The sequence below is a fragment of the Thamnophis sirtalis genome, unplaced genomic scaffold (assembly GCF_051295495.1).
Source record: "Thamnophis sirtalis isolate CommonGarterSnake01/CBP01778 unplaced genomic scaffold, rThaSir2_p1.2 scaffold_2, whole genome shotgun sequence".
Lineage (NCBI taxonomy): Eukaryota > Metazoa > Chordata > Lepidosauria > Squamata > Natricidae > Thamnophis > Thamnophis sirtalis.
Genome location: NW_028261382.1, coordinates 1,043,544 through 1,064,665, shown reverse-complemented (window position 1 = coordinate 1,064,665; position 21,122 = coordinate 1,043,544). Strand labels below are relative to the sequence as shown.

At 49.0% G+C, this 21,122-nt stretch overlaps 1 protein-coding gene across 3 annotated transcripts in view; it reads right to left on the bottom strand.

The window, feature by feature from the left end:
- The window catches only part of RORA (RAR related orphan receptor A), a 64,824-nt gene that overhangs the window by 43,169 nt on the left and 533 nt on the right, over window positions 1-21,122 (bottom strand). For 2 of the 3 annotated variants that reach the window (XM_087703958.1, XM_087703959.1), the window contains exon 1: window positions 4,961-5,076. The exons of the other annotated variant lie outside the window; for it this stretch is intronic. In XM_087703958.1, the coding sequence (XP_087560084.1) occupies window positions 4,961-4,991 (31 nt within the window). In that variant the 5' untranslated portion in view covers window positions 4,992-5,076. Of the gene's footprint in view, window positions 1-4,960; window positions 5,077-21,122 lie in introns of those variants that run through there. 3 annotated transcript variants of the gene reach the window in all.

Sequence of the window (21,122 nt, the reverse complement as noted above, 5' to 3'; positions counted from 1 at the left end):
CGGCAGACCAGCGGATCTCAAAACTTTAATGCACACTTTCCCTGAGAAGAGGATCTCTTGGAGACCCCATATTTCCATGGGAGAAAAGGGCTAAGTTTGGAGATCATGGATGAGGACACATGAGTCTCTCTCACACACACACCTGCAGATGGAGCCCCCAAACCTGAATTGTTCTTTTTTTATTATTATTATTTTTTATTATGAATATTTTTTATTTCCATTTTCATAACACACCCTCACATGCATACTATACATAGCCCGTATCGTATAGTATTAAATAATAATTACATCAGTTCCTCTTGTCAACAATACCCAGAAAAATAGAAACCCATTATAGCTCTTCTGCTCTCCATCCGTATGGAGAACAAACCTGAATTGTTCTTGAGGGCCTCTGATAACTTAGGTTGTCTTGCTGGTAATTTTGCTGGTAATTTTTGATGGGGATCACTCCGTGGATGGCAATTGGCCAATTAATTGTGACCCTGATATTGCTGGTTGTTGCGTTGCTGTTCAAAGTTACCACTGTAGTATTGTGTGTGCTTATATGTGTGTGAGACCTTACCATGGGCAGTTTATGTGTTACGTATTTATGTTGTATCATGATTGATTCGATGGTTGGTTGTAATGTGCTATCAGGAAGGAAGGAAGGAAGGAAGGAGGGAGGGAGAGAGGGAGGGAAGAAAGGAAGGAGGGAGGGAGGGAGGGGGGAGGGAAGGAAGGAAGGAAGGAAGGAAGGAAGGAAGGAAGGAAGGAAGGAAGGAAGGACAGACCTCAAGATGTACCCATAACCGGAGCTCCAACAATTGGTCAGAGAATGCTATTATTATACTCTGCTTTGGGACTGGCCTATGGCTTGAACTTGATGTCAAAGAATCCACCCAGCTGGGTCACTTCCAAAGCCAACGGGCTGCTTTCTTTATAGTGCCTGAAGCATTCTCACTCTTAACCTCCCCTAGCCCACCAGTTCAGGGACTGGGAAGGCAGTGCAGGTGGAGTGAACGCCAGTCCAGGGGGTGCCTGCCCGTATTCCTGGGCTAATGGTGCCAACCAGCTGAGCTTTGCAAGGCAGTGGTCAGTTAGTTTCCCCCCCCCCAAATTTGCCAGTCCAGGGGGTGCCTGCCCGTATTCCTGGGCTAATGGTGCCAACCAGCTGAGCTTTGCAAGGCAGTGGTCAGTTAGTTTCCCCCCCCCCCCAAATTTGCCACAACAGAAACAAGAGAAAGGGAGTTTGGATGTAGGTGCCAGTAAAAGGAACCTAATCTTTAAAAATGCTTCATCTACAGAGCCAATTCAGAGAAGGCAGAGTGGGAGAAACCAAGCTTTTCCTCTGGTTATTTACTGATGAAATGAATACCCTTCGAAAGAGGAGTAACCTGAACTAGATGACACGATAGAAGGAGCAGGGAAACAGGAACAGCCTTTAATGAAAACATGCCAGCTAAAATATACAGTCTGTCAAATCTGCATAAAACAACAGATTGCAATTAAACATGAAAGGAAAACCTTCCACAGACCTTCTGGGAGTGAATTCATCTACGGCGACCAGGTTCATAGTTCATGCTAAAACCAGGGTATTAACCATAGCTTGATCCAGCCACAGTGGTTGCATTCTGTGTGAATTCCACTGCGCTGAAACCGATTATTGTGACGCCTTGTGGCCTCCTGCCCCCCTTTTTATTTCCACCTTCATAGCTCTCATTTCTGACAAGGAGATCACAAGCTCCAGTCACAACTTTGGAGGCTCAAGCAGCAGAGAGAAATATTCCAAAATATCAGCAAGAAGGGCAAGACACGGTTTAATAGATGGCAAATTTCTGCACTCTTTACTGAGCCTCACAGCAGTCCTGCTCGATGTGCCGGGCCTCTAATGTCCCTTCTCAATCACGGCTCTATTATTTATTATTAACAGAAATCTGCCGTACGACAGAGTTGTCCAATTACTTTCACCTTTCCTTTTTAACAACAAAGGGCCTGCTTCACCACAATATTTTTGTTTCCTTGAGCTAATTACAGCAGCCTGCCTCGGTTCAGAAGGCAAAGTGCTTGGAGAGTTTATTTCCCAGAAATGAAGACTTAGGCAAAGTGTAGCTTTATTGTAGCAAAACTACAAAACCTTTATGGAGGAATGCCGGGGTATCCAATGCGGGGGGCCGTTTATAATCATCAGTGTTGGGACTATCTTCTTCTCCAGGCTCTGTGCAAAGAACTCGGAGTGACTTTTTCCTTTGGGAAGGAAGATACAGTTCCTGTCTGTTCCTTGCTTTGGTAACTCTCTGATATCAGATTATGGTTTATTTTGTTATTGACCGAGATCTGGGCTTTGCAAAGCGAGGCTCTGAAAGGCTCAGCTAAAATGCCATTTTGCTATTCTACAGCGTTACTGCAGGGGTTACTTGCTGCTCCGAGCCTGTGGAACGATCTCCCCGCAGAGATCCGGACCCTTCCCACACTCTCGGCCTTCCGGAAAGCCACTAAAACCTGGCTGTTCCGGCAGGCCTGGGGCTCTTGACCCTAAAATACGGTCCAGTCCCATTTAGAACGGAGTATATGGTGTGTTGTTTTTTAAATCTATCTTTTCTCTTTCCCTGTATTTTATTTTTGATTTTATTTCGGTATTGTAAGCCACCTGGAGTCTACAGGATTGGGCGGCATATAAATATTATTAAACTTTAAACTTTACTCAGGACAGTCAACTCACAGATTATTCCCATGGCTTTTTAACCGTAAAAACGAAGAGCCGCTTCATTTCATGTAGCGATGGGGAGCTGTTAAACTGTACCACAACCCTCCAGATACCCACATTGACATAAGACAGATGAAAAAGAAACAATAGAATGACAATTCTGACAATTATCACAAATGGCCTAATTGAACTATCTTCTTTTTCACCCCCCTCCTCTGACTCTTAACTTTTTATCCTTTTGAATATGGAGCTCATTTTCAAAGGGATACGGCAGAGTCCCTGCAATCTGCTGCCCCTAATTTTTTTGGGGGGTGGTGAGGACAGGAAAATACGGAAGGGCATGTGTTCCATTTTAGTTCTACATTATTTTGAGAGTCCTAATCTAAATCATTGAATCTCCCACGAAGCCCTACAAAACAGCAACATGCGGTAAAATAATCTTACGATCAAGACCCATTTTCTCCACTTCCACTGTACATTTTAGCTTAAAAAGTCCCTGATGCTTCCCATCTCCTTTTCTCTGCACAAACCAGCAAATCTATCACTTCCCAGCAGCCAGAGGTCAGCCCAAGACAAGGGAGAGGTACAGGCATTATTTAAAGAGAGGGAGGGAGGGAGAGAGAGGGGGGGGGAGAGATATGATTTTCACAAATCTGTTAGCAATAGACCAAGGCTGCAGTCCGTCACGTTCGAGAGAAATTAATCAGTGCTATTAACGTCGATTCCTCCCGCAGCTTTTGACTGCCAAATCGAAAAAGAAACAAGAAGGGCCACGAGTCAAGAAGGCGAAGACAACAGCGTAACACCAACATTCACAGTCATTACCGGAGATCTGTTTCCTCTGCCCGCAAGACTAGAGATGGGAAGATTAAGACCTAAATGTGATATGACAAACCCAGCCTAAAGCAACGTGTCAGAGACGATATCGCACAAAATCATTTTTGTGGGACTTGACAATCACCCAAGCCTCTCACCAGCCAGCTCCCATTTCAACTGGTTTGATGCTCTCCGGGATGTTCAACCACCTAGCCAACTTAACTGGCACCCGGTGCCCATTCCTTTCAGGCAGGGACAATGCTCTGGGAAGCTGCTGCCCACGATGGATTCGATGAGCTGCTAGGTGGGCGCTTTGGGGGAGATTTCTGTGCCTCTCGACTGGGCTTCTCCACAACCCCAGAGCTCAGCCTTGAGTTTCTCTATCGCAGGCAGGCTCCAAGCTCCCCGCCATCATTGGGGAGCAGCCTCGGGGTGCCGAAGCTGTTGTCCTAAATGTTCAGGACCCCCCTTTCCCAAAGGAAGCCAGCCCCGGTTTCCCTACAGAGGAAGACCTGCACATCTAGCCATGGTTTAAGGAAGGGAAGTTCGTGCCAAATCCGTTCCATGCCACGGAAGCCATTTAACAACTCTATTAGCCCAATTAAACGGCGCTTCTCGAGCCAGGGGAACTCGGAGGGTCGCGTAAAGTGAGAACTGCGGAGGAATCGGGCTGGCAAACTCCAAGGCAGCCAAAGCCGGGGGCCAATCAAGCCTCTCCCGGAGCTCATGAAACCAACACGCAACTTCTCTCCCCGGCTGGACTCTCGGGATCATCTTTTGCAGCACCGTAAACAACAACAACACCCAACGCTCCCCGCCCAGAGGGCCATTGCTCAACCCCCGCGGACTCCACCAGCAAGAGGAGCAGAGCGGACTGGAAACTTGGCACTGCTATTTGGGGGGGGGGCGAGGGGGGGCTTGAAGTATTAAGCAGCGAGGCGTTACTTGAGGCTTTGCCCACGTTGCCCTGCAAAGGGGGAGACTCGGGGCTCTTAAGGCGCAGAAAGACCCCCCCCCAAAAGCCCCGCGCCCCAATTCTCCAAGACGGCTCCGGTTTTTCACGCAGCTCAACGGGGTCCCGGACTCGCCCCGCTCCGGAAGGGGAGTTGGCGCGGGGAAGAAGCCCGGACGCCATTCCGAGCGGGGCTGCCGGAGCCCCAACACGCGTGGCTCTCCCCGCGGAGGGGCAAAGTCTGGCTGCCGTCCAGGCACCGACCGCGGCTCCTCCTCCTCCCGGGAGACCCCCCCGCCCCGGGACCCCTAAGGCCGGGCCGGCACCCTCGCCCGCAACGCCCCGCCGAAGCGGCGTCCGGGGCTCCGCCGCCCGCTCTGCCCTGAGCCCGGGGAGCCGGGCCGGCGCTGCGGCCAAGCGGGCTGGGACCGAGCCGCTGCCGCCCCTGCCCAGCCCCCCCAACGCAGGCAGGCCGGGCATGGCGAGGGGAGTCCGGCGGTGGCGCTCACCTTTCATCGCGGCGCTGACCAAGCACATCATTCGGCGGGGCTGCGGCGGCTCCGGCTGCGGCTCCTCCGCGGCAGGCGCCCGCCAGGCAGCGCGACCGGCCCTGGCAGCGGCGGAGGCAACGGCAGCCTCCGCCTCCTGCGCGCCGCGGCCCAGCTGAGGCGCCATGTGACCGCCCGGAGCCCCGCCGGGCCGCCCCTCGCTCGCCTCGCCCCGCCGCCGCCGCCGCCGCTCCGCCTCCCCGCCCTCCCTCCCTCCCTCCCTCCGCAGCAGAGGCGGGAGGGGCGCGGGGGCTGCTGCGCTGCTGCGCCAGGCCGGGCGAGGGGGCAGAGGGGGAGGGCTGCCCATGCCCCCTCCCTTGGGACCCCGCAGCAGGGCAAACTGGGAGGGAGGGGCTCCGGGACCCCTGCTTCCTTCCCCTCCCTTTTTGGCCATTTCGGGACACACACACACACACACAGACAGCAGTGGCCAGGTGGATCCTGCCGGAGTCAAGGTGCACCTGGGGTGGGTGGCCCCCACATACTTTGCCCTAAAAAAGGCTAAGCATTGGTGAAGCCTGGCCATAAGCATCCCCCCCCCCACAGTCCCACCATCCACATTCGGGGAACTTGCCTTAAGAGCAGCTTTAGCCCCCTGGGTCTGCAACCTCTCCAGCTGGCTTTCAACAAGTAAAGCCAATGGGGGGGAACCAGATTTGTTTAACAACCTTGGCAGAAAAAAAAGGCCATAAAATTGGACGTGGCTCACTTAACGTCCACACCACGTATCAACTGAAGAAAGAGAAAAAGATGAAAATGAGCCTTGCATTCTCCATGTCTTGTGGGGTGGGGGGGAACCTCCAGATTATCGACTGAGTCTCGTCTGGTGGCGCAGACCAAGAGACCCCCCCCATGGAACCCACCCACCCACCCCGCCGCTGATCAGGAGCAGCCCTCCAGCTCTTGGAACTGGAGAAGGGAAGGCAGAGACACACACATACACACCCCCCACAAACCTTCTGCTGGGCCCAGCTCGGCCTGTTCACACAATTCGTGGCTGATGTGTTTGGGTACAATTTTGACAAGACAAAAGCAATAATTAGGACTTTGGGACTTGAACGAACTGCAGATCATGTCGCTCGAGAGAAATGGCCTTTTCTGCTGGGCCAGGGTTTACCGAATGGAGCAGAAATGAAAAGCGGCAGCAGGAAGGAGCAGGGGGGTTGGGGGGTGGGCAGGAAACCCACCAAACTGAATTCCGCCGCGTTTTGTCTGCCTCAGCAAAACAGAGTTTCTTCGCTCCCTTCTTTCTAGATGGGGAAAAAAGGCAGGAGATCAAAGCTTTCAACGGGATTGCTAGAAGCCAGAATTGTATACAAACAGTGTGTGTTAAAATATGCCTGGGAGACAGCTGGCTTTGGAAGGGGTGGGGGTAGCACGGAGGGAGGGGCTGCAGATCTACAAGAAGGCTCCTTCTGGACTACAAGCTCCATGCGGCTATTCTTCCCAGGCACCCTGGTTCTGGCAGATGCACCAAGTCCCAGGCGGTCAGTCTGACAATCCCTCACACCCAATCTGTCCCCCCCTTGGAAAAGAGAGAGGAGGGAAGGCCAAGAGCATGTCAAAAGTGCTTCCAAGATCTTCGGTTACAGCCTGGAGTCACGCCACGGGGATCAGAACCAGCCACAAGGATGTCACAATATCCACGAAGCCGCTTCTCCCCTCTAATTGATGGCCAATGTTCTTTGTCAATCTCCAGATGCAAAAGAGGTTTTGCCTTCTTGGTGTGGAATATTCACAGAAGAGGCCCCCGAATGTTCCTGAAGGTAGAAATTCATTCTCCGGACCCTCCGTGGCCAGAACCATTGATATCCCACATCCCTAGGCTGATTTGGTCTTAAGGCACCTTGCCAATGTGTAGGTGGGCTTCAAAGGACTGCAGCATTCAACCGCCATTAAGCAGAGACCCCTCGTCAGAGGAGGGGGGGCTTCCTGCTCTGAAACGGGCCCCTCCCTCTCTGCACATATCGTATCTTCCTTCGTGTTCATCGATCATTTCTCCCTTCTTGAAAAAGGAACTGGAGCATCGAGACAGGAAGGAAAGGCCGAGGCAAAGGGCGAAGCTAATTGTGGGAAACTCTTTAACACCTTTTCGTCTCCGTGGCCAATTCCTCCCCATTTTTTCTTCCTTGTGCGCGTCGCATATCAAGTGTGCACAGGTGTGTGTGTGGGGAGGGGAGGGGTGTCAGCTTGTACAGCCTCTCCTAATAAGAGCGAAAGCCATTTGTTGCGTTTTAGATTGCGTTGACTTGGCACTCTGCGATGCTGCATACAAGAGCCTGCAGGGAGATGGTCCTTGTCTTACGACAACAATTGGGTCTGGAATTTCTGTCACGAGGCGATGTGATGGTAAATGGGTCATGAGGTGGGTGAAATGAGGACCCAGACTGTGGGGGCGATATGCTGACTCTGTGAACCGCTTAGAGAGGGCTGAAAGCGCCATGAAGCGGTATATAAGTCTAACTGCTATTGCTACTGCTAAGGTGTCCTTCACCCTGAGTTAGTTCTTCAGAATCAAAAGCCATTAATATCGGTGGGGAAAAGACAGGCAACAGGAAGGACTCTGTCTTCTGCCTAACCTTGGCCAGGGGATGGGGAAAGAGAAAGAGAAAGGAAAAGAAAACCAACAATCGTGGCCCTTTATGTAACTCCCTGGCACTCCAAGATAAACCATAATTAAAACCACATTTCAAGGCAGACCCAGAAGCAAGGAAAGACGCAAAGAACCACCCAAATCCAGAGGAAGTTTCTGCATTGCTAAGGAAATATGTTGGCTTATTTGGCTCAGCCCTGCGCTCGGATAAAATGTGCCTTGCACCTATTCTCTAAATGTTCTCTTTTTATTCTCACCAGGAATAGGGTAACATCTGCACAGCTCAGGGTGGGTTTACATCAAGGTCTTCCTGATATCAGAAGGAGCCTACAGCTACTTCTACATAGGTAATACTTTGGGGTTACAGCTTTCTGAAATTTTGATACACACGTCAACACGCTTCCATCTCACGAAGAAAGGAAAGATGGCTTAATGGTGTTGTAAGGCAGGCCAGACCACGGTTAGTCTCTTCTGGTGACAGTTCAAGTCGTACCAGGCCATGAGTTTGAACAATCTCATGCTCCATTAAGCCGGTGTCTGACTGTCAAATGTTTAACCTTAAGATCCACAGCTTTAAATGATTACCGATCTTATATTTTGTTTCCAACCCAGACAAAGAGAAGCTGGTAATTAGGGTTGATTTCTGGTGGAGCAGACGGATTGTGACAATAATCGTTCGACGCAGAAGTAACATCACAAACATATATTTAAAAGATAGCAATGCCACCGTCGTTTCAAGGAGACAATACAACAGCTGCTTGGAAGCATCCCTTCCAAACTCTCACACACCACAACATGGGAAGGCTGGCAAAAGCAGGAAGGCTAATCTTCCAACCAAATGAAGAGGGGGCTGCTGTTAGAGTGGGCATCCAAGAAGCCCACTCTGGTGGGGTCGCTCATCTCAATGGTGGACAACAGCTGAAGGTCTGCCCTCATTCCCCAGCCTTCACTAACAATGGGGGACAACTGAGCCAATGTTTTTCGGCCCTGGTTACCCCAGAAAACTACAGACACCTCCAAACACAACCAAGGAAGGAACAGTGGCCAACAGCAGGTGTGAGAATGCCTGGGAAGAGGGAGCGTTGAAGGGAAGAAAGCAGATGAGGGCCAATCTTGCAAGGACATCAGACAGACCGAGGGACAGTGAGGAGACATGCCCCATGCAGGGATAATTTAGAGAAAAGCAATAACAACTGCTATTAACTAAAAAATTAATAAAAGGAAGAGAACAAAACATGGGCAGCTCTCAGTTGACACATAACTATGGATAGAAGCAAAGATGGGATTCGCGTGTCATCCTGAGTGTAATTTGCCTTGATTCATTTATGCAAGTGAACACAAGGAGCTGGTCTTAATGCATCTTTGGCTCTTCTTCTGAATCTCCACCGCAGCCCCGTTCAGAGGGGTTGGTTTATTCCCATTTATGTGAGGTTCTGCAGCTTGCAAAAGAAGAAAAATAAAACACAACGCAAAAGGTAGCTTGGTTAGCAAGGTGATACGGCAGCCTTTCCATCCAGTCAAGCAAAACAATCTATTTCTTATGTATCCCTGTGTTATGAAACGCTCCCTTGATTGCTATTGACATTTCTGTCAACCACACTACGTGTCAATAATGGGTTTACAGCTTACACTCAGAGCCCGCGTTTACTGAATGGCATTCATCAATGTTGACGTGCTTTGACCAGTGGCAGATGCTCTGCCCCTGGTGAAGGGACCTTTCTCTGGAAGGATATTCAATGGGTCGAGATGGGTGGTGGTGGTGGAAATGGGTGAAAAGAAGATGGAAGATCTACGCAAGAGTTTCTCAACCTTGGCCACTTGAAGACGTGTAGACTTCAACTTCCATCTTCACCTCCTCACCTTGAGGTCCTCTGCTGCTTTAGTTTCACTGAGCCGAGGTGGCGCAGTGGTTAAATGCAGCACTGCAGGCTACTTCAGCTGACTGCAGTTCTGCAGTTCGGCTGTTCAAATCTCACCGGCTCAAGGTTGACTCAGCCTTCCATCCTTCCGAGGTGGGTGAAATGAGGACCCGGATTGTTGTTGGGGGCGATATGCTGACTCTGTAAACCGCTTAGAGAGGGCTGAAAGCCCTATGAAGCGGTATATAAGTCTAACTGCTATTGCTATTGCTATATTCCTAATTAGAACCACAATGGGTGGAATGATGAGATTTATTGGGGTTAGGACGGGGGTTATCTGGAAGGATCTCGGTTTAGTGAAATGCGCTTCCAGGCCTGTGGACATCCAGATATTCTTCATTGCACCTTTGTATTGTGTTGTGGCTGGAAACCTGTTCGCGTCCACCTTCCACTACTGGCCAGAGGTATTCAGCCATGTGTGTGTCACGCCAAGACTTCATTATCGATGATTTCAGCTCAGTTTCAAATCATGGTTGAGGAGGCTACTCAAAGGCTTGTCAGTTGTCAAACTTGAGTGAAAGATTATGACATGTTTTTCTGCCGTGAAATATGAGGGTCAGGTTTAAAAGCAGGATACAGAAAAGAGGTTTTCCGCAGGGATCCAGCCAAAGAACTAGAACATTCTGTACCCGGAACGGAATGACACCATTTAGCAAGGAACACGTAACACTTGGGCAATCTGTGGTCTTGGTGGCTTCTGGCTTTCAGAGGAATTGTGAGAAGCAAAATCTCAGTTCACACAAGGGAAGGCCCGGTTAGCTGCTTGGTCGTAGAATCGGTCAACGGATCAAGAGCCAACAATCATGAAGATTAGACCAGAAGATAGATCAGATAAATCGAGATAGATAGATAGATAGATAGATAGATAGATAGATAGATAGATAGATAGATAGATAGATATAACAATAGTACTTAGATTTATATGCCGCTTCACAGTGTTTTTACAGCCCTCTCTAAGCGGTTATAGAGTCAGACTATGGCCCCCAACAATCTGGGTCCTCATTTTACCCACCCTGGAAGGATAGAAGGCTGAGTCAATCTTGAGCCTGGTGAGATTCGAACTGCCAAATTGCAGCAGCTGGCAGTCAGCAGAAGGAGCCTGCAGTACTGCATTATGGCCACTGCACCACCGTGGCTCATAGATAGATGATAGATAGATGATAGATTAGATAGATAGATAGATAGATAGATGGATGGATGGATGGATGGATGGATGGATGGATGGATGGATGGATGGATGGATGATAGACAAACAGACAGACAGACAGGGAGGGAGGGAGGGAGGGGGAGAGCTCAGAACAGACTTTCTCAATCAGACTCCTTCCATTTACTTAGCCCCTCCCAACTTTGATTGACCCCAGCCATGCTGTCTGTGGCCAATGACCACCATAGGCAAGAAGGCAGCGAAGGCTCTGCGATAGAGTTCTCTTGACCTTTAAGTGGACTTTTAAATGTTCCTCTCAACCATGAACATTGGGGAAAGGCTGGAGTGTTGTGAAGTTCTTCACTGATTCCATTGGAAGCTGGGACCTGATCTGCTCCCTCCCCCTCCCCCCCACCGCCTCTCTTTCATCCCATTCCTACCACCTTTCTACACGCTCTCCTTTGAAATCCCAATCGTTCTTTCAAAGCGCGCATCTCTTCGTGCAAATTGATGTGGGGAGTTTCACATCCGTCTGGTGGACCCCGGTTTGGTTTCTTGGGGGCGGGGAGGAGAGAAACAGCCGATCAATAAAACTGAGAACAGAAGATGCGCCTTGACCTTCGCGCTGCTGAGCCGAGCCTGGGAACCTGTTATGTAAGTGAAGAAGCGAGTGGGTGAAGCTGCCTGGAAGGGTGTGTGGCTGTGTGTGCGTGTGTGTGTGTTGCCGTCCTCCAGAGCGGCTTCAAATTAAGTGGGTGGGGCTGTGCAATTAAGACTGACATGCATCAGAGCCATAAATATGCCTGTTGCACATCGGGACAGATGCTCGGGGAGGCCAAAGGCTAAACATGACATCGAGACGGAATGACACATTTGCACGTAGACAAATGGAGGCCTAGGAAGATGACGGGATGGTTTGCTCCTAGGAGCCCCAGTTCAAGTCCCCTCAGCCAACCGAATAGTTGCTCAACCCCCACTCCGCCCTGAAAGGAAAATGGCCCTTGTGAGTCTTCAGCAAATCTCTCTCGATTGGAGCAGAGATTTAAGTCTTAGCTCAAAGCAACTGGGCCCAAGGAGGGGCTCACCCTGAATATGGCCATCTTGAGCACTGTGGTATTCTGCAGAGAAACCAAGGGGATTCTAAAGCAGTGTTTCTCAACCTTGGCGACTTTAAGTCCTGTGGACTTCAACTCCCAGAATCCCCCAGCCAGCGCAGCTGCGCTGGCTGGGGGATTCTGGGAGTTGAAGTCCACAGGACTTAAAGTTGCCAAGGTTGAGAAACACTGCTCTAAAGGGTTTATACATCTTTCTATATATCTATTTGTCTTAAAATGAGGCCACGTTCGCTCAACCCCGTCTTGTTTCAGCAAAGAAGGGAGGGAAGGAAGCCATTGAAGAGGATTCGTTTTCCATTGGGCTCCAATGCTTCTCTTGCTAAAGTCAGCTGCCCTTAGAGGAGGGGGACTCCAACCTTGGCCACATTAAGACTTGTGGACTTCAACTCCCAGAATTCTCCAGCCAGCATAACTGACTCTCTTGTCATCCCTTCCTCTGCAATCTCTCCACTTAGATCAGAGGTCTCCAAACTTGGCAACTTTAGGACTTGTGGACTTCAACTCCCAGAATTCCCCAGCCAGCATAATTTACTCTCTTGTCATCCCTTCCTCTGCAATCTCTCCACTTAGATCAGAGGTCTCCAATCTTTGGCCACTTTAAGACTTGTGGACTTCAACTCCCAGAATTCCCCAGCCAGCATAACTGACTCTCTTGTCATCCCTTCCTCTGCAATCTCTCCACTTAGATCAGAGGTCTTCAAACTTTGGCCACTTTAAGACTTGTGGACTTCAACTCCCAGAATTCCCCAGCCAGCATAACTGACTCTCTTGTCATCCCTTCCTCTGCAATCTCTCCACTTAGATCAGAGGTCTTCAAACTTTGGCCACTTTAAGACTTGTGGACTTCAACTCCCAGAATTCTCCAGCCAGCATAACTGACTCTCTTGTCATCCCTTCCTCTGCAGTCTCACCTCTTAGATCAGAGGTCTCCAAAGTTTGGCCACTTTAAGACTTGTGGACTTCAACTCCCAGAATTCCCCCAGCCAGCCATCTCCCAAAGGATGAAAGGATTCTGGGGGTTGAAGTCCACAAGTCTTAAAAAGTTGCCAAGGTTGTGGATCCCTGACTTAGATGGTCCTGGATTGGTCCGCCAAGGGTCCTTCCTTCTAGATGAGCAAACGCATCTCCTACAAAATGCCCAGCCTGGGCAGAGAAAAGAGGCAGGGAAACCGTGGGACAAGCAGAAGGCCCAGGAAATCCTCTGTGCCACCTCCCTCACGTGGATTCTCTTCTTCAGAGACAAGAGACGGTGCAAAAAAAAATAACGCTTAGCCAGTCTGATGCCCTTCTGCACCCACCGCTCTTGCGAGTAAGGCCTTCCGAGGCAGATCAGAAACCCACTTCCTTCGGGGCTCTGACTTTGCGGAGGTGGAGATGCCAGGCGATGATCCCTGCCAGTTGGAGCCCCCCCCCCAATTTCGCCCGGCGAAATGCAGAAAGAGAAGGGCTGGTCCTTGCCAAAACAAGGTTAGATGTTTCTTACCCCCTCCTCCCCAGCAGAGCTCTCGGGGGAAGAGGAACCAAAGGCAGAAACAACAACAGCTTGTGTTTTACACACACAAACATATATGGGGGGGGGGAGGAGGAAGAGGGAGGGGCCGCCGAGCCTTCTTGATGTGTGGTTTCCTTTGACAATCAAAGAGACGCCTTTGCTGCCAAACAACAAATGTGAAGAATTATATATGCATTTTTTTTAAAAAGAGACAATCACTATTTCTTCCCCAGTTCCAGGCAAATTCAACTTCAGTCAATTTTATACTTCATTAAAAAGCCAGCTCCGTCAGCTTTCCGGCCAGGCAACGATGGAGGGCAGTTAGACCAGAGAAGAAGAGGAATAGTAATAGCAGTTAGACTTATATACCGCTTCATAGGGCTTTCAACCCTCTCTAAGCGGTTTCCAGAGTCAGCATATCACCCCCAACAACAATCCGGGTCCTCATTTCACCCACCTCGGAAGGATGGAAGGCTGAGTCAACCTTGAGCTGGTGAGATTAGAACCACTGAACTGCAGATAGCAGTCAGCTGAAGTGGCCTGCAGCACTGCACCCTAACCACTGCGCCACCTCGGAAGGGGAAGAGGAGGAGGAAGGACGAGGAGGAGGAGGAAGAGGAGAAGAAGAGGAGGCATTTTCTCCAGGGTGCACCCAAATTCCAGCTGACACCCATCAAAGGGCAGATGTTTCCTTCTTATCTTTCAGGTGGGCCCTAAATGCAGCTGCTTTTCACCAAAAGATAAAATCAGAATTGATTCTGGCGCCCATTCGTATTAGAATCCATGATGGACTAACTAAGGTGAATTGTTTCTTTTTTTTAAAAAACGACTTGTTGATAGTTTTCAATTGTTGGGCTAAGACGCAGGCAAAGCTCTTTCCTGGCATCTTAGAAAGCCCTTTGAGAAAATGTTTGCCTTGGTGTCGGGAGCCGATGCCGGGACTTTTCCACGGGCAAAGAAAAGACACTCCAGCCCTTGTCCCAGGTGCCCAGCTGAGCCCCCACAGAGCCTCCCACCTGCCCCAGGTTCTCATTCTGTGGCCTCCGATGGTGAGACGGAGAAAAATGCCGTGGCTTTTCAGGTTTCCTCTTTAAATAAAAGGTGGGGGAACCAAACTCCCAATTCCAGCCGTATGTGTGACTACGTTTCATGCAGCCAGCATGAGTAAGTTGGTGTATGTTTACCGAGCGCCTATTGCCAAGTTTACATAAGCTAATGCATCTATTTTGGGGAGGGCATCGCGAGAGGAGGGTATGCCCGGCCCCGGAATCCAATCCTGACATCGTGGGTTTCCTTCTGGAGGCTGATTTTCCACTGTCTCTTATTTCACTCTCAGGACTGCCTGTCTGGGGTTCTTGGTGTGGTAACTGATGGAAGGTTTATGTCTCCCTCTTAACGCCAGTTACTGAAAGGATCCTCCTCCCCCCCCTTTCCCCCCTTCTAGTAGCTGGGCTTTGAAGCCAGCAAATGTCCCTGAATCCTGGCCCAGACGAAAGGGACCACGAGTTCTTCCACGCAATTCCCAAGTTTGCAGAAATGAGAATTGAGAGGGAGAATTTGGAAGCATCTCAGCAAAAAACTGAGCAACTTTAGAGAGGATCTGTAAGGAAAAAGCTATCCAAAGTCACGTAGAAATTCAACACACAGAAATAAATAAATAAAATGGGGGTAGGTTTCACAGGAGAACAGCCCCATGCAGCCCTCCCCTCCATTTGATGCTCCCTGGGGTGTGGATTACAACTCCCATCACTCCCTGCTTATGAATAATGGAAGAGGCTGTTCCCCAGGGAGGCGTGGATTGGGTCCTTGGGTTAGCCTAGGGTCTAGAGATGGGGCCAAGTGAGATTCCCCTGAAATATGTGGTGGGAAATAAGTTTTAGGAAATCATTATTTTGCTCAGTCTGGAACTCCGTTCCACTCGGGATTCCCCTGGTTTGCACAGCGATGCTCCTTACTAGGTTGGAATCTGATTTGAGTCGGAGTTTGGACCACTGAATAACGTCTCACAGAGTCCAGCTTGGGGATCTCCCCCAAAAAAGAAACCACAAGATAGTAAGGAAGGGAGAAGAACAGGGGGTAGGAGAGGTACCGGAATAATAAAAAGGAATACTCCGAAGAAAAGATACTATAACCATAAAAACAAGAAAAAGAAGAAGTTAGGAGAAGAGGAAAAACGAACAAAAGTGGAATTCATGAGAGCCCAAAAGAGAATGGATAAAAGAGGAAGAAAGGGGGAAAGAGGTGTATTAGTAGATTAAAGGGAATAGTGGTATGATTGGTGTTGTTATTCGACTAATTAAGAAATAAAGAAAGTACAATACTTTGTTAATTGTAGAAAAAATGGAAAGAAATGCTCTCTATGTCAAAACGTAACTAGAGGATATATACTGTTTGTAGTAAAGTAGACCAATAGAGAAATACGAAACGATAATTTGGTGCAATTTCTGAAGGGGCAACTGAAAATATTGTTTATGTACTAAGAAAAAATGAGTATAAAAATGGAAAATGATGGAAGAAAACAATTTGGCTGAAAGTGAAAACCAAGTTATGGTGTAAAATTGATGATGTAAATGAGAGGGAAATTCCAGTCAACAGCTTTGCTTCCATAATATGTGTAAAGTTATATTAAAAATAAAAAACTTTGAGGGGGAAAAAAAGAGTTCAGCTTGGGGATCTGTCCAGGGTAGATTAACCTGATCACCTGTTCCTGTCCTTGCATTTGGGGTCAGGAGACCCTTCAGCATGGGAGCCCAAATCCCTTTCCCTGGGGGACAATCGCTTTAACTCAAACGTATTTGAAGCTTTGTGTGCATGCCTGCCTGCCTAGTCTGAGGCCCGGGAATAAATCATTGCTGCTATTGCTTCGCATTCTCTGTTCTGGTTTTGCTAGTTTATATAATGTGTGAGGCGCATTAAAGGAAGGCCCATCCTAAACCACTGGAAAGCGTGTTCAGCAACTCTTGAGGTGCCCACACACTTTCATGCCTTCCTAGGGACTAGCGCCTGATGGAAGGTCCATTGAAATGACCTTCGGCCTTACAACACGTCTCTTCATCCAATTAATTGTTCTCTCTGTTTGGAAATTTCTCCGTAATTTTAGATTGGATTTAACCTCTGTAGCAGATCAAATATGAATCTGGAGGATGTCTAGTCCACATATCAGCTTCGAATGAATCATTTGGCTTGGAAGCATCAGGCTATACTGTCCGAAGCATTCTGGACATTCTACTGAAGCAGGAGTGTCCAAACTTGGGAACTTTTAACACTTGTGGACTTCAACGCCCAAAATTCCCCAGCCAGCCATGTCCACAAGTCTCAAAGCTCCCAAGTTTGGACACCCCTGTGCTAAAGTAATAAAAATCACCAGTGGCCCCATATACATTGATGGATTGCCCTCCCCCCCTCCCCAAAAGCCTAGAGCATAAATGAGGTCACCCTGGCTAAGAGATGAAAAGACTTTCTCACGTGGGTGGTTTGCGAGCGTCACCATTAATTGCGAGAGGTGAAGATCTGCCCTGGAGGGCATTCTTGGTGAGGAATGGCATGGAGGCAACTGCCGATGGTGGAAAGCAGCCACTCTGACGTGCTAACCAGGTGTGTCTAGGCTGTTGTGAGGTCTGCTAACCACCATCTCCTAGAGTGGCACCTGGGATAATTGAGTACGAGACTGGCCAGGATCTGGAGAAGGAACCAAAGCTGGGACAGAGGACAACTGAGGTTGGCAGACCAACTTTTCAAGGGAAGATGCAACAGCTGCTGGCTTCGGCATTTAGAAGATGGGAAGAAAGGGTGACCAAGGACCAGTTTTCCGAGAGAGGCATGCCTTGTCTCTGGGGCACTGAAGAGAGCCAGGGTGGTCCCCCATAGGATCCTGAAGCCCAGATCTTCTGCGTTGGATCCAGAGCTTCCCGAGAGCCCCTCCTATCCCCCGGAAGCCGCTGGTGCTGCTCTTCTCCTCCGCTTGAACAGGGCACCTCAATCTGAAAGTGACAAATCTACTCCTGGGCTTTGTGTAACAATAAACATCCAGTGACTCCCCAAGGGCTGGGATTTTTATGGACCATTAAACTTGTCAGTTGGGAGACGTCTGTCATTAACTACAGTTTCTGCAGAGAGGAAGACAAGATGTTCAGACAGGACGGCTTCCAAAGAGCTCTTGAGTCGGGGGTGAAAGGCTTCAAGGCCCATCCAGGGTCCCCATTGGCACATTTGTGGGGTTTTTTTAAAAATGTATGCTGACAATATGATGTGTGAAATTGATCCATGTGTGTTTGTATCATCTTAAGCCACCCTGATAAGGATGCAGGGATTCCTGAATGGCAAGTATAACACAAGGGAGGAGATGACAAAGCCAAGTCTTAATAGGGTCAGAAAGGCCCCCCCCCCCCCCCACCAATAGAAGAAAAACTCATCTGGGGGCCCCATTGCATCCATTCTTTCTGGAGTTCTCCCTATAAAGCTCAATGAAGGTTTGAGGGCAGTTGCTCAAATGGAAATTTCCAGCATTTGGTTATACGTAATTTCCACTCCCGGATAAGCTGCTTGGAATGGTTAATGCATTTATTAATTAAGCCTGCTTCCATAGTGAGTTAAAGATCTCCTGATGAGGCCCTAAGAAGAAGGAGGCTACTGCCAAACACATCCATCACCACCCCAAATTACCATTTCCAATTTCAAGGGTCTTCTGCAAAGAGTCCAAAGTAGGTTTCGAATGCCGCAGGAACTGAAAGTTGTTAAGATTTGGGACAGGAAATCTATCTCTTTGTTCTGGGGAAAGTTTCTGGCATTTCCTCCGCTGACAGATCTAGTTTAATAAGGGAAGCATTAAGAGATAAAGAAATAACTTTTCCCAAGAGCTGCCAAGAAGAAAGAGACAGTGGTCACCAGAATCAAGGAACTCCATCTTGAAGGCATCTCAACGCTTCCTCATCCACTGACAGGCGGCCTTCTTTGTCAGAGAGAGGGTGCTCTTGCGGATTAAGGACAAAGTCCAACTTGCACGTTGCAGCTTCCCAGCACCAGCTGTCTCATCTCAGGGACAGAACCAGCTTCATTCCTTCAAGCGCTCCCAAAAAAGAACTGTGGTCCTGAACAAGCCATCCATAATCCAAGAAAGTCTTCATGCTAAGAGTGAGTCTTCTCCACTGGACAAAAAGAGGTTGACCTGTCCAAAGTCCTAGCTCTGCCCAACTGCCTAACCAGGGGTGAAATCCAGCAGGTTCTGACAGGTTCTGGAGAAGCTTCTGGAGAATCGGTAGCGGAAATTTTGAGTAATTCGGAGAACCGGTAGCGGAAATTTTGAGTAATTCGGAGAACTGGTAGTGGAAATTTTGAGTAATTCAGAGAATCGGTAGCGGAAACTTTGAGTAATTCGGAGAACCGGTAGGGGAAATTTTGAGTAGTTTGGAGAACCTGCAAATGCTACCTCTGGTTGGGCCCAGAGTGGAGAGGGGAATGGGGATTTTGTAGCATCCTTCCCCTGCCATGCCCACTATGCCATGCCCACCAAGCCACACCATGCCCACCAAGCCCACAGAACCAGTAATAAAAAAATAATGAATTTCACAACTGTCCCTAATCCAATGTTTCTCAACCTGGCCAACTTGAAGATGGGTAGACTTTCACTCCCAGAATTCTGGGAGTTGAAGTCCACCCATCTTCACGTTGTTAAGCTTGACCAACACGGGCCTAGAGAATGGATCCACTTGTTTCCATTCTACGTCTTCTGTACAGAATATAAAATCTTAGGATCCTGTCCAGGACATCCTGTCCCAAACCAATGGATGTTTATCTTCAGGGATGGAGCATCCATGACTCCAGGAAGTCAGCTGTCGACCCCAATATTCCCCAACCTCAGCCGCTCAAAGTCCCAGAATTCCCCAGCCAACCATAGGGATGAATTCTGGATTTGAACTTCCCAGAAGGGAAGAATTCTGGGAGTTGATGTCCACCCATCTTCAAGTTGCCAAGGTCCAACCTCTCTTCCTCGCTTTGCTCAGCAAGGCCTGGCTGCCATCAGGGCCGGAAAGGAGAACCTTCCTTGTCAGTCATAGAAAATATCCACCTGACTGATGGCCAAGTAGCGTGCGGAAAACAAATGGCCGCCTCTCTCCCTTAATGGCCGCTTGAGGAATTTGAAGGGTTCCAAGCAGCTGGTGGGGAACAGGTGTTCCTCCCCTCCCACCGAGGGGGAGAAGAATCAATCGTAATCTAGCAGTTGGTTAAAAAAAGAAGGAAAGTTTCAAGCAAGCAGAAGAGGCTCCCGTGGAAAACCAGAGCCGAGGAGGAGTTCTCTTAGCAGGGCAAAGAGTGCTTCAAGGACAAAGCAGGAACTTGCAGCTATTTGAGGCAACTTCATTATAAAATCATTTTTAATAAGCCATCGGAGCCAAGAGGAGGAAGAGCTCTTGCAGGGAAGGCCCCCGAGGGACCCCCGGGCTGCCCGGTTAGGCTATTAGGCAGAAACACACAAGGGACCACCAGCGCTTTCTCTGGCCTCGGGGGACAGGATTCAGCCGCACGCTTTCCTCTGGGGGCTTCAGTGCCAACAGCACCCACCACAAACTATTATATGGGAAAGTTCACCGTTCGGGAGAGAACTCTCTCTCTCTCTCTCTCCTTCCCCCTCCCTCCCTCTCCCTTCCTTCTTTCTTTCTTTCCTTCTTTCTTTCTCCTTCTTTCCTTCCTCCCTCCCTTCTCTCTTTTTCCTCTCTCTTTCTCCCTTCCTCTCTCTCTCCTTCCCCCTCCCTCTCCTTCCTTCCTTTTATTTCTTTCTTTCTTTCTCCTTTCTTCTCTCTTTTTTCCTCTCTCTTTCTCACTTATTCTTTCTCCCTTATTCTCTTTCTCTCTCCTCCCCTCCTTCCTTCCTTCTTCCTTCCTTCTCTCTCTTTTTCTCTCTCTTTCTCCCTTATTCTCTTTCTCCCTTATTCTCTTTCTCTCTCTCTCCTCCCCTCCCTCCTTCCTTCTTCCTTCCTTCCTTCTCTCTCTTTTTCTCTCTCTTTCTCCATTCCTCTCACTCTCTCTCTAAAAAATATATATCAAAACCCAGCCTTGACTTCTTCACATTCGGAACGCAAAATAACAGCTCAGTCATCTGCCTAGGAAGGGAATGTAGGCCTTCCTTGGGAAATTTCTTTCTCCTTTCTCCTTCCATGAAGCTTAACAAAGAGCTTGTGCACGCACAACCCCACATACACACGAAAATGTCCTCTATGACCAGCGTGATTTGTTCATCGGCCATAACAAGAAGAATACCCTTAAAAGGCCAGTCTTTGACGGACGCCCAAAGGACAATGGAGAATATGCTGGTCCTTCTTTCAGAGACGGTTCTGGGCATCTCACAAAGGCAAGGCTCTTCCCAACAGATTTGGGTTGGATGTCATACCTACCGATGAATTGCACCTCAAACTCCTCAGTTGCCATGTCCCTCACAAGGCCTCTTCTCTGGAAGACCCTGGAGAGGACCGATTGCAACCCCTTGAGGTTTTCTAGAGAAGAGGCCGTGTGAGGGACACGCCAACCGAGGGAAACCACTTGCCTGCAGGAGCCGTGCAGGACTTTTAAGCAGCTACCGAGGAGGGGGGGGGGGCGTCCGTGGGAAACAACGAGAGGAGCCCCCATTTTGGTTTGCCCTGCAAAGGTGGGATGCCAGGGTGGAAGCGGGGGACCCAAAAGAAAATCTCTTTTGGATCCAGTTTAACTTTATTCGCAACCTCAAGAAACCTGAACTCGCTGTCACGTTCCCAAGGATCTCTGTGGAATCACGAGGACTAGAAGATTATTTAAGGATGTTCATGCTTCCTGCAGCGAACAGCAAGTGTCACCTGGTTTCTAAGCAAACTCGCCTTAGAAGAATAAAGC